General features: G+C 41.0%; 1 protein-coding gene across 1 annotated transcript; it reads left to right on the forward strand.

The window, feature by feature from the left end:
* The first annotated feature begins 4,831 nt into the window (after positions 1-4,831).
* LOC126987665 (uncharacterized) lies at positions 4,832-14,297 on the forward strand. The gene is made up of 2 exons (XM_050844792.1): positions 4,832-4,894; positions 13,629-14,297. Exons 1-2 carry the CDS (start codon positions 4,832-4,834, stop codon positions 14,295-14,297), a joined length of 732 nt encoding a protein of 243 aa, XP_050700749.1.
* The last annotated feature ends 411 nt before the right edge of the window (positions 14,298-14,708 follow it).

Raw genomic sequence — 14,708 nt, forward strand, 5'->3', positions numbered from 1 at the left:
GCCAAACATGTGTAATCTTGAAGACCATGTTGTTGAAGGTGCACCGTCTAGACGACCCATTCACGCCTGATGAGTTAGACCAGGCCCTGAGTAACATGAAAGTTAATAAAAGCTACAGTGGTCTGTGCCCAGGTATTGTGAAACATTTACCAGTGACGTGGTTATTATTTTTCTTGGTGTTATAGTAAATTAGTAGTTCTGTTTAAGTCAGGCAATAGGATGATATGTAATAACTAAAGAGATATTAGCATAATGGACACTCTTGCAAAAATTTATGATGTATTAATATTAAACAGACTAAGACTTTGGTGCGATATTGACAAATGTCAAGCTGGAGCACAGAAAAACAGAGGCTGTATTGAACAAATTTTGAGTTAAAGATTGCTATGTGACTATGCTAGATATAAAAAAGTAGTCATATGTTTTATTTATAGACTTTAGTAAAGCATACGACAGAATTCCCCGGTTAAAGCTAATAAATCGCCTTCGAAATTTAGGGTGTGGGGGAGTCATGCTACAAGCAATTAAGATGATGTATGTGTGTACAAAGAATATACTTAAATCAGCAATTATAGATACATCTATTGGCGTGCGTCAAGGTGCTCCGTCAAGCTGCTTATTGTTCATTATATATATATATATATATATATATATATATATATATATATATATATATATATATATATATATATATATATATATATATATATATATATATACATATATATATATATATATATATATATATATATATATATATATATATATATATATATATATATATATATATATATATATATATATATATATATATATATATATATATATATATATATATATATATATATATATATATATATATATATATATATATATATATTGATCATATGATACGGATGTTAAAGAGAGCAGTGCCATCCGACAGTTTCCTTGGCAGTTTACATGCGTTACTTCTGATGGACGACTCAGTGATACTTGCTACGAGTCGAGAAATGTGTAAAAAGAGACTTGATATTGTGTGTCAGTTTTGTAAGGAAGTGGAATGGAAATTAATGAAAAGAAAACAAAATTTTTTGTAATTAATGGTCAAGATTGTGATAGACGTTGTTTGTCGAGCGAGGTAGTGAGGGTGAAATACGATTCAGAGTACTTGTATCTTGGCGCGTGGCTTACTGATTCGGGTAAGAGTGACGCGGCAGTGGCGCGGCATGAAACCGTAAGTGAAGCAGTGGTAAATAAATTCTCAATATTTTGTGCAAGTAATACCTAGATGCCATTTGTATATAAGAAAACTGTATTTGATGCTGCAGTGATGGCTTCGTTGTTATACAGCGCAGAAACATGGCTGACAAACAAAACATAAGGAATAGAAAAGCAGTACAACAAGCTAGTGAAATGTTTATTAGGTGTGCGTAAGAACACTAGCATAAACTTGTGTATGGTCGAAGCAGGTATTCCTCCATTGCAAAGTATTATTGAAAAAAAAAAATCATTAAAACAAAGCGGGAACGAGTCGATATGAGCGAACCTTTCTATTTAGTGTATCAGCTGTGTAGAGAAGCAAACACTCCAGGTTTTCGCTTCCTTGAAAGGTTATCTATGGAGGACGAAAATACGAACCCAGTGGAGAAAGTTGCTGATTACGTTCGGATGAAAGCAGCGAGTGCATCCAAACTGAACACATACGTCTCAGACATGAACCCGAATATGACAGTGCATCCAGTCTACGTCACGAAGGTGTTCATACCCGACTTTAAGCGAGAGTCATTCACAAGGCTGCGGGTGATGTCTCACAACCTTCGCGTGGAGGTTGGGAGGTGGAGCCGCACGCCGCGTGAGGAACGTGTTTGTCAGTGTAAGAACACAAGTGTGCAGAGTGAAAAGCATGTACTAATCGAATGTTTATTATCGGAACCTTGTCGTGATAGATACCCAATGCTTAAATTTAATAGTATTATAGAGCTTCTTAATGAAAATGAATTTGTTTCAGAATTGTGCAATTATGTACATGAGGTAGTTAAGATATATGAATAGATTTTCTGATTACAATAATAACGTTGTGCCTTCTACGTATTTTTTTTTTTATATGTATTCAATCTGGACAAAAAATAGATACATAATTACTTTTCTTTTGCATTTGTAATATGTATTTTTGTCAATAAACTACTACTACTACTACTACTACTACTGTAATAATAATATAATAATAATAATAATAATAATAATAATAATAATAATAATAATAATAGGTTTATTAATGTAAGGCAGCCGTATGGCTGAAAATATACAAATTAAAAATACAAGAAACTAATAGTAAATAGGCTACACTAGAGGGAGGGAGAGGGTGGGGGGTGGTTTGGGAGAGCTAAAAATAGAGACATAAGGGAGAGGGAGGGTGGTGTGAAGGGGGCACTTAGAGGGGTAGCGGTGAGGTGCTAATCTCCACCGCGGCCCTTTGGGTATGACTGTCACTGGGCATTGTTTATCATCCGCACCATTGCGGGCACTGCGCTACGTTTGTAACGGTCGGTTCGCGGCGCTCTGAAGGGGTTGAGTTTATTGTGGTGTCTGGTGAAGCGGGTGAGAGGAGGCGCGTCGGGTGGCAGGAAGTGGCGGTGGCGAGGATGAAGAAGCAGGGAGATTCCGAATTTTTTGAGGGCGTCCTGGTGCTTGTCAGAGAGCCTCGGGAGACTCAGGGTGGCCAGGGCATTGTCGTAGGTGTGGTAGTCAGGGCCTAAAATGACCCTGAATGCCCTCCTTTGAACCCTCTCAAGCTGCTGTTGTTGGGTGAGGGTAAGGGACAATGACCACGCCGGGGAGGCATACATTAGCTTTGGCAATATGAATGATGAATAAATACTGCACAGCTCAGCAGCTGGTGCCCCCAGCGTTCTGAGTCTACGCAGCATGTACAGCTTGTAGGAGGCTGCTCTGACGGTGTTGGAGACGTGAGGCTTCCAGTTGAGCTGGTAGTCCACAGTGATGCCTAGTAGTTTGGTTGACTGGACAACCTGGAGGTGGTGTGAGCCAATAGACAGCAGCGGAGGTGGCACATCTCTCTTGGACGTGCAAACGTACATCACCATGGTCTTGGTGTGGTTGATAGTGGCACTGTTGTCAACCGTCCATGGCTGAAGGTTGTCGAGCGACGCTTGAAGAGGTGCATAGTCAGGATCCCTGTTGTTGACGGGGACGCCCAAGGTGCTGTCGTCAACATATTTCCAGCGATGCGGTGTGTCCATGAGGGCGTTGTTAATGAGCACCAAGAAACAAAGCGGACCCATTTTAGTGCCTTGCGGGACGCCACACGTCAGCTCAAGAGGAGTGGAGACCGAGCCCTGGGAGCGAACTATTTGCTGGCGTGTGCTGAGGAAATCAGTCAGCCACGATACTAAATTAGGGTGAAGCCCCAGCTCAATGGCCTTAGTAATGACAACAGTGTGGTCTACAAGGTCAAATGCTTTCCTGAAGTCGACAAAAGCAAGGGCAAGGGAGGTGTCTCGTTTGTCCAGGTGGCTGTGTATGAAATCTAGAAAGCTGACCAGGCAATGAGTGGTGGAGGAGTGCTTCATGTTGCCAAATTGTTGGATGTCTATGAGGCTACTAATATCATCATAAGCCCAGTTAAAAATAAAATCTTCACAAATGAGGCTGGGAATGGGCGTGATGGCGATTGGCCTTAGGTCATTAAGGGACTGTGGGCTGGAAATTTTGGGGATGGGAGTGACAAAGGACGTGTTCCAGTCGCTAGGGCAAGTGTTTTGTTCAAGTGAAGCATTTATTATGGAGCAAATGGGGGTGGCAAGTTCAGGGGCAAATTCCTTATAGATTTTGATTGGGAGGTCAGTGGGCGCGGTAGCTCTGTGCGTCCTTAATTTCTTTAATTTATTGAAAACGTCAACCTCCTGGACGGAGGGAGGTGGGGAGGGCGATGGTAGGAAAGCGGGATGGGCGGTGAGATCAAGTTTTGGGAGGCTTTGACAGATACCCGCGAAATGGGTATTTATCTCCTCGGCCGCCCGGTCAGGTGATAAATGTGAAGTGCAAGGGAAGGAGGGTGAATGTTTGCCGAGTCCACAAAGAGACCTGACCTTGTGATACCACTGTCTGTTGTTGGCCTGTTTAAGATGGTGTATTTTTTCAGGATAATAGTTTGCTCTGGCGGTTTTGATCTCCCTGATGACTCTGTTCCTGAGCTGTCTGTAGCGGGCAGGGTCTGTGTTGTGGGCCCTGTTTCTCTGCGAGATGAGCCTCTTGACGGTGGGTTTGATCCAGGGGGCATCAGATGGATGGACTGGGAACGTCTTGATGGGGAAGCATGTGTGGTAGGCGCTGGTAATAGTGTGCTGGTATTGCTCCCATTTGTGGTTGACGTCTGGCTCATTTGTCACTTCAGTCCAGGGGTGTTGCGTAATCCACTGCCCGAACCGTCTGATGGCCGAGTCAGTCAGGGGCCTGAATGACCTGGCGGAGGATGACTGAGGCAGTGAGGTGGTGTGAGCCGGTTCCCACAGGACTGACAGGTGGCCGCTGGGTCCCATGGGGGGGAGAGGCTGGGGGTACTGCTGGCTCAGGTCGGTCATTATGAGGTCGAGAATAGCTTGTTGGTGGGTGGGGAAATTAACGACCTGAGTGAGATTCAGTTGGTGCATCCGCTGCATCGTGTCGTTGACGTCCAGGCGGTTAAAATCCCCACATATGACCAACTTTGCAGAGGGGAATCTCACTCGAAGCGCGTCAGCTGTGTCGATGATGTGGTCAACCAGCAGCTGTGCAGTGGGCGCGCGGGGGGGCATGCGGCACAGTAGATGATGGAGGCAGTGTGGCGAGGATGGTGGGCAGGTGTGGCCCTCACCCACAGGGCCTCCACTCCCTCGGGGGTGTCGACCTGAAGGTGTGAAGGAGCGAGGTCGGAGCGGCAGTACAGGGCCACTCCCCCTCCTCTCCTATTAGTCCTGAGATGATGAAATAGTTCATAGTCATCGATGTTGCAGATCTCAGGAACTATTTGCCACGCCTCCGTGATGGCCACCACACCAGCACCAGTGGACCTGACCGTCATCATTAGTTCCTCGATCTTGTTGCTAAGGGAGGTCACATTGGAGAGGAGTAAAGAGGGCAGACTATACCACGCTCGCGGCACCTCAAAATGTTTGTACTCCTTCTCCGCCACTGGTTTGTTCTGATTCACTCTCGTAACGATGACAGGGATGTTTCTCGCTACTCGTCTGCCTCTCCTTCTGCTTCGATTGCGGAAGAGTTTGGTGTTTTTCAGGCGTGTAATAACGTCCGGCGGAGGGTGGCCACTCCCTCGCCTAAGTTTAAGCAAGTCACAAGGGCGGTAGCGATGGGTGACTGGGGCGCACATTATTCAACACTGGCAGCTGCAGCACGCACGCACGAACACAAGTATGTCACTCGCAAATGTACAGGATGGTCACTGTTACGTACGTACACTGTTGAACTTTAGCAGGTGTGGTCCTTGTTAGTGGAGTGATGAGGGCATACAGCTACGGAAGGAGTAAAGAGGGAAAAGGGGCCAACAGACTGACCCCGTGCTGCTGCGAGAACGCCGAGCCGTGTCTTGACCGTGTGTGTGTGTGTGTGTGTGTGTGTGTGTGTGTGTGTGTGTGTGTGTGTGTGTGTGTGTGTGTGTGTGTGTGTGTGTGTGTGTGTGTGTGTGTGTGTGTGTGTGTGTGTGTGTGTGTGTGTGTGTGTGTGTGTGTGTGTGTGTGTGTGTGTGTGTGTGTGTGTGTGTGTGTGTGTGTGTGTGTGTGCATAAGTGTTTGTGTGTGTGTGTGTGTGTAATAATAATAATAATAATAATAAACGGTTTATTGCATGAAGTACCAGGCAACCCTAGAGCTGAAAATATACATCAATGGAAGATGAAATGAAATGAATGAGACAAATGAACAAAGTAGTATGATTGAAAGTAAAAAGGAAAATAGAAATAACAATAATAGCAATAATCATAGTAAAGATGATAATAATAATCATGATGATAATAATAATAATAATAATAATAATAATAATAATAATAATAATAATAATAATAATGATAATAATAGTAATCATCATCATAATGATATTCATAATAACAATAATCATCATCATCATCATCATCATCATCATCATCATAATAATAGTAATAATAATAATAATAATAATAATAATAATAATAATAATAAAAAATAATAATAATAACAACAACAATAAGTACTAATGAAAAATATTTACAAAAATGTGTGTGTGTGTGTGTGTGTGTGTGTGTGTGTGTGTGTGTGTGTGTGTGTGTGTGTGTGTGTGTGTGTGTGTGTGTGTGTGTGTGTGTGTGTGTGTGTGTGTGTGTGTGTGTGTGTGTGTGTGTGTGCATAAGTGTGTGTGTGTGTGTGTGTGTGTGTGTGTGTGTGTGTGTGTGTGTGTGTGTGTGTGTGTGTGTGTGTGTGTGTGTGTGTGTGTGTGTGTGTGTGCACGACGCTTCAGGTGGCACGGTCAGGGCCAGAGACCCTTGACACTCGCGGCGGGAGGGAAGAAGAAACTCGATCACTTCTCATGGACTGCCAAACGCCGCCTAGACGAGTCGCATCACGCACAGCAACATCCACGTGTCCATGAAATTGTAAACAGCTGACAGTTGTTTTGACCACTCAGCATCACTAAGCAACGGAATAGAACCGAGGACTAATAAGACATTCTAGTATCCGCATTCCAAGGTCAACATGTAAATGAATAACTTCTATCGAAATAAATAACTGATTAACATTATGAAAGCAAGAATAATGGCGATTGAATGACACAAATTGACTGTCTGACTGAACGACGTGGTAAAACAATATTGAAAAAAATGCCTGTCCTCTGAGAACTTCCCGAGAGCGCCGGAAGTATTCCGGAGGTGGCTCGGCCCAGGCCATGAAAGTTTTTTGAAGTGGGTAACCGCTTCCACAAATCCGGCAGGCAGGGAGATCATTTTCAGCTAAAAAGATATCTTAAGTGTTTGGCCTAGCTCTCGTCCTATTGACTGATTTAATTAGCCCCGTCCATAAAGGTCACTTATGGAATTGATGAAAATAACAAATTCCTCTTTATGGATATATAAACAGAGAGGAAAAATGGTGATATAAAGATTGAAGTATGCAAAAAGACTAATTTCCAGTCTTATTGAAATTACCGAAAGAAAATTTATAAATGTCTTCATACCTATGTACCGGAGAGCATACAGGGTTACAAACTGTGATTTTCTTAAGAATCAAATATGATCATGAGCACCGGGAAGAAGATCAAACACCATCTCAGTATATGGCTCATCCCAATCTCAACTGCTCATCCCTGTACTGTTTAAATACTTTATGCAAGAGTTCACCAGCATCTTCACTCTTTTATCCCTTGTACTGATAAACTCTGGAACAATCTTCCTTCGTCTGCATTTCCTTCTGCCTACGACTTAAACTCTTTTAAGAGGAGAGTATCGAGACACCTTTCCTCCCGAAATTGAACTCTCTTTCAGACATTCTTCTGAACATTTTGTTTTATAGGGGCGGTGATTAGCGGACTTTTTTCCTCAGTATTTGTTTTTACCCTTGAGCTGCTTCCTTTACGGTTAAAAAAAAAAAAATTACTCAGTGTCGCTCTGCAACCAGGGAACACTTTTACCTCGGCAGATACAATGAGCCTCAGCGTCAAACAAACTCAAGAAACTTTGTTTTACCTGCACAAGAACATTCCCTTGACGCCATACATAAAATATATAAATAGATAATGTATAGGTAGCCTTTAGGTATATATATATATATATATATATATATATATATATATATATATATATATATATATATATATATATATATATATATATATATATATATATATATATATATATATATTCAGTTCTGGTCCCCCTACTATAGAATGGATATCAAGATGTTAGAATCTGTACAGAGGAAGATGACAAAGATGATTCAGGGGGTGAGAACTTGCCTTATGAAGACAGGGTGAAGCAGTTAAATAAGATTTTGATAGTAAAAGAGCCAGGTAGGACGCGTAGCAATGGTTTTAAATTAGACAAATTCAGATTCAACAAAGACATAGGCAAGAATTGGTTCACCAATAGAGTGGTGGACGAATGAAACAGGCTTGGGAGCCATGTTGTGGGTGCCAATACCGTAGATACATTCAAGAAGAGGTTAGATAAAGCCATGGATGGTGAAGTAAGGTGGGGTTGAGTGTACAGGAGCTGCCTTGTATAGGCCAACTGGCCTCTTGCAGACTCCTTACGTTCTTATGTATATATATATATATATATATATATATATATATATATATATATATATATATATATATATATATATATATATATATATATATATATATATATATATATATATATATATATATATATATATAGTAGAAAAGCAACGTTTTGGAGCCATTTGATTAATGTAAAATCACTTAGGTTTAAGGACAGACTACCTAGTCTGGACCATGGGGTCTGTGTAGTCTGATTTTCTATATAATTCTATGTAATTCTCTCTCTCTCTCTCTCTCTCTCTCTCTCTCTCTCTCTCTCTCTCTCTCTCTCTCTCTCTCTCTCACTCTCTCTCTCTCTCTCTCTCTCTCTCTCTCTCTCTCTCTCTCTTTATCTTACGCTGTATGTGACACTATGTTCTTGCTTTTAGGTCTGATGATGGAACATGTTCGTTCCGAAACGTAACCAACTTATTAAAGAAGTTTAAGATAGCAGAGATGTTTCTGCCAGCCCTGGTACTCCTCTTCATTATAAGACTGCGCTTCTATATATATATATATATATATATATATATATATATATATATATATATATATATATATATATATATATATATATATATATATATATATATATATATATATATATATATATATATATATAGATATCTACATATATTATATACATACATACATATATATATATATATATATATATATATATATGTATGTATGTATATAATATATGTATATATATATATATATATATATATATATATACATATATATATATATATATATATATATATATATATATATGTATATATATATATATATATATATATGTATATATATATATATATATATATATATATATATATATATATATATATATATATATATATATATATATATATAGATACATACATTCATTCATATTCATTCATATATCTATTCATCTATATATATATATATATATATATATATCTATATATATATATATATATATATATATATATATATATATATATATATATATACATATATATATATATATATATATATATATATATATATATATATATATATATATATATATATATATATATATATATATATATATATATATATATATATATATATATATATATATATATATATATATATATATATATATATATATATAGGTGAGCAGGCGGCAGTGATAGCGTACTGGACCCACATTCGCCGCGTGATGGACGACGCGGTTCGAATCTCACGCTACCACTCGGATTTTTCAGTCACCGCCGAGTGGCTTAAAACTACCCACATGCTGTCCTGAAGACCACCCATCAACCCGACTCTAGAGGAAGCCGTCAAGCGAATCAAGAACGAGTTCGGGGGCAGCATGAGCCAATGCAAGATGGCGCCACTATAAACACTTGCCTGCGCCAGAACGGGCTGGGCCGACCATCAGGCCCCACCTGGAAGAAGCCTTGGGCCGACCATCAGGCCCACCAGGAAGATGCCTACCGCAATAATACAACAAAAAAAAAAAAAAAAAAAAAAAAAATATATATATATATATATATATATATATATATATATATATATATATATATATATATATATATATATATATATATATATATATATATATATATATATATATATATATATATATATATATATATATATATATATATATATATATATATATATATATATATATATATATATATATATATATATATATATACAGAGAGAGAGAGAGAGAGAGAGAGAGAGAGAGAGAGAGAGAGAGAGAGAGAGAGAGAGAGAGAGAGAGAGAGAGAGAGAGAGAGAGAGAGAGAGAGAGAGAGAGAGAGAGAGAGAGAGAGAGAGAGAGAGAGAGAGAGAGAGAGAGAGAGAGAGAGAGAGAATTACATAGAATTATATAGAAAATCAGACCACACAGACCCCATGGTTCAGACTAGGTGGTCTGTCCTTAAACCTAAGTGATTTTATATTAATCAAATGGCTCCAAAACGTTGCTTTTCTACTCTAGTTAGTATTAAGTTCAAGGAAGTGACGGTCGAGCTTGTTTTTAAAGGAGTCAATCGTGTTACACTGGACCACTGATGTTGGGAGCTTATTCTATTCTCGCACTACAACGTTGGTGAAGAAAAATTTGGTGCAGTCTGAATTTAATTGTCTACATTTGAGTTTTATGCCATTGTTCCTCGTTCGCAAAGTGTCATCGATCATAAACAATTTTGTTCTGTCTACATTCGTGAAACCATTAAGTATTTTAAAACATTCGATCAGTTTTCCTCGGAGGCGACGTTTCTCAAGAGAGAACATGTTAAGGGTGGAAAGCCTTTCTTCGTAGGATTTGTTGCGCAAGGAAGGGATCATTTTTGTTGATCGACGCTGAACACCTTCTAGTTTAGCAATGTCCTTTGCATGGTGTGGAGACCAAAACTTTACCGCGTATTCCAAGTGGGGTCTGACTAAACTATTGTAGAGCGGAAGTATTACATCTTTATTCCTGAATAAAAAGATTCTTTTAATGAAGCCCAACATTCTGTTCGCTTTATTTGCTGCATCGATGCATGGATGTGAGAATTCGAGGTTTGACGCGATTTTGACCCCCAGGTCCTTAACGCATTGAACGCTTGTGAGTTTAACGCCTCGCATTTCGTAATCGAACTTCTTATTTTTTGTTCCAACTTGAAGGACCTGGCACTTGTCTACGTTAAAGGGCATCTCCCATTTATCCGACCAAGCTGAAGTTTTGTGCAAATCTTCTTGGAGGCTTTGCCTGTCTTCGTCAGTGAGAACCGAGTTACCAATCTCTGTGTCGTCTGCAAATTTACTAATGCGATTATTGAGTCCAACATCCACATCGTTGATGTAAATAATGAAGAGCACTGGGCTAAGAACCGAGCCCTGAGGGACGCCACTAGTGACCGGCGCCCACTCTGAGTTAAATCCGTCAATCACAACTCTTTGTTGTCTGTTGCTCAACCAATTCGCGATTACTTGACCGTCAATGCCTATTTGCTTTAATTTATAAAGTAATTTATGATGTGGGACTTTATCAAACGCTTTTTGGAAATCAAGATAGACTACGTCCAATGATTTGGTTACGTCATAAACTGAGAAGAGATCGTTATAAAAGGTTAGTAGGTTTGACAGGCAGGATCTTTTGTTACGGAAGCCATGCTGTGAATCCCCAATTAATGAATGGCTTTCGCGGTAACTCACAATTTTGTCTCTAATTATGCTCTCGAGTAGCTTACCTACAATTGAAGTTAGGCTAATGGGTCGGTAGTTACCTGGTATATTTTTGTCTCCTTTCTTAAAAATCGGTGTCACGTTAGCCCTTTTCCAATCCGAAGGGACGATGCCTTGTCGCAAGGACATATTGAATACGGTAGTGAGGGAGGAGAGTATTTCGCTCTTTGTTTCTTTAAGCAGTATAGGATATACTTTGTCGGGTCCGGGACTTTTATTTGTTTTAAGTGAATGGAGAGCTTTAATTACTTCATCGGTTGTTATTTCAAAATTAGGCAATGCATGCTCGAGATTTACAATAGTACTGGTGTTGGTGGTAGTGGGAGGAAGACTGTTTGTATTAAACACCGAAGAAAAGTAATTGTTTAAGAGGTTTGCAATGTGTTGGCTGTCAGTCACTAGTGCACCGTCGCTGTTTGTTAAAGGTCCAGTACCACTTTTGATCGCCTTTCTGTTGTTTATGTAACTGAAGAAAGATTTCGGATTATTTTTACAGTTGGCTGCAATATTTTTTTTCATATCTACGCTTTGCCTGACATACCAGTCTTTTTACTCGTTGCCTGGCATCATTATAAAGTCTAATATTTTCGGGCGTGCTTTGCTCTTTCTTTAACCTGTAAAACAATTTTCTCTCATTGACTGATTGCTTAATTTCGCTATTAAACCACGGTGGGCTTTTGTTAGTGTTAATTCGCTTCTTGCACAAGGGGACGAACGTGTTCTGCTGAGTAAGTGATTTTTAAAGCTTAGCCAGGCTTCCTCTACGTTGCCGTTATCTGATAGTTGTATTTCTGTTAGTTTTTGTCGGATTTCTACGAAGTTAGCTCTTTTGAAATTGGGCACCTTTACTTTATTCTCAGTCATTGATGATTGAGCTCTAATGTCGACGCGCACTAATTTATGATCGCAAGAACCGAGGTGTTCTCCTACCGTGACATTGCTGACTAGGTTATGTTGGGTCGTTATAACAACGTCGAGTATATTATTTTGTTGAGTTGGCTCAGAAACCATTTGGCTTAGATAATTTTCTTCTAGAAATTCGATCATTCTATGTGACTCGCCTTCTGTACCTGACAGTGTCGCCCAGTCGATATAGGGGAGGTTAAAGTCTCCTAATATCAGTGAGTCGTTGTTATTAAGTGACTGCCTTAAGACGCTGTACATTTCAAGGTCGTCATCGAGTGATTGCCCGGGAGGTCTGTAGGTGACAGATATATTTTTAAATTGACTTTTGCAATGTTTACTCGTACGCACAAATGTTCAACGTTACTGTTTCTTGGTGTTTTGTCAGTGGGTTGCAAATAGCTTTTGACAAAAAAGGAGACGCCACCGCCTTTACGGTTTACACGATCTTTGTTGAAGAGTCTGTAGCCATCTATATTGTATTCGGAACTTAAATCAATATTTGTGGTGTCGATAAATGTTTCGGTTATAGCAATTATGTCAAAATTTTCTGTTAGAGCAAGACATCTCAGTTCATCAAATTTGTTTCTTAGGCTACGCGCATTGAAACTAAGGATTTTTAAGTTATCTAGAGGCTTGGTAATAGAGATGGTGGTACTTGCGGGATCACGGTTACGGGCTTGTTGCGATGCACGGCGTCTATTTACACGGGCGGGGTGGAGGGACGTGGCTGAGAGAGAGAGAGAGAGAGAGAGAGAGATGAAGGCCTGGACACACTCGTGGTGGCGATAGACATTGCCAGCGCCTTTGATCGAGTGTGGCACTCTGCCCTTCTGGCAAAGCTTCGTGCCAAGGGTATAGAGGGGAGTCTGTTAATTCTGCTCGAAGATTACCTCCAAGGTAGGTCGCTTCGGGTATTCCTTAATGGCCGGACCTCGATGCCTGCCCCTATAGAAGCCTCAGTTCCACAGGGTTCAATACTGGGGCCAGTCCTGTGGAACATCTACATAGATGACCTACTCCGTCAGCTCCCTGTAGTCAAAGCTTATGCCGATGACTGCACCATCGCTGTCTCGTACTGCCGTCGGGACAGCAGGCGTGCCGTAGGTGCAGTCAACAGGCAGTTGAAGGTTGCTGAGGAGTGGGGGAAGTTGTGGCAGGTCAACTTTGCTCCCGACAAAACGCATGCTATGGTCGCCTCTCGGTCTCCCGCTGCTACACAGGGCGTGGAGGGACAACTACGGTTTGGGGACGTCCAGTTGCCCCTCCAGGATAACATCAAGGTCCTGGGAATCACCATCGACCGGGAGCTGCGCTACGACCAGCACATCGCGACTGTGGCCCGCCAGACCTCTCAACGTGTGTCTGCCCTCCGTAGGGTGGCTGGCAGCCTGGACCCCCGAGGAATCCTGACGCTGTACAAGGCACAGATCCGCCCTTGTATGGAATACGGTGCCTTGTCGTGGATGTCCAGCGCCGTCACTCACACCCGGCGCCTTGACGCGGTGCAGAGACGCGCCCTCCGACTGCTGGGGGATGAGGAGGAGATCCCTGCCAGCATGACATCCCTGGAGCACCGTCGCGACGTAGCAGCATTGGCAGTCTGTCACAAGACGCAGGTGCTGCACACGCCTCATCTCAGCAGGCTGTGCTTGACGCCACACCTCGCTCAACGAGCGACGCGACAGGCAGCAGCCGGGAACCAACGAGTGACGGTGCCTCACTCACACACATCGCAGCACCTGCGGACGTACAAGGCCAGGGCAGCGCGTCTTTGGAACGGCTTCACGGAGGCCACGCCTGATCTGGAACGCATGTCCACACACCAGGCGAAAGTAGCTGCCAACATTTGGAGAGGCACCCTCCCCACGCCGTTCCTGCTCCACACTTGAGATGATTGTAAATATTGTAATTAGTGTTTATCATATTTATAAGTTTATTATATTTATAATATATCCTGTGTACTTTGTAAGTATTTTTTATGTTTTTGTACAGTTACCCTCACAGGTATCTGTACATTTGAAAAACTTTTAAAATAGTTGTGGACGCCAACTCACAGCTTTAAGTTTTTCCATCTCTATAAATATATGTATACATGTTTAAATAAAAAAAAATAAAGAGAGAGAGAGAGAGAGAGAGAGAGAGAGAGAGAGAGAGAGAGAGAGAGAGAGAGAGAGAGAGAGAGAGAGAGAGAGAGAGAGAGAGAGAGAGAGAGAGAGGGGGGGGGGGGGGGTTTCCACGTGACGTCATCAGCAGCGATCAGCTGATCACTTCTCAGCTGCCCCGCAAAGGCCCGCCATTTT

The sequence above is a fragment of the Eriocheir sinensis genome, chromosome 66 (genome assembly GCF_024679095.1).
Source record: "Eriocheir sinensis breed Jianghai 21 chromosome 66, ASM2467909v1, whole genome shotgun sequence".
In the NCBI taxonomy this organism is placed as follows: domain Eukaryota; kingdom Metazoa; phylum Arthropoda; class Malacostraca; order Decapoda; family Varunidae; genus Eriocheir; species Eriocheir sinensis.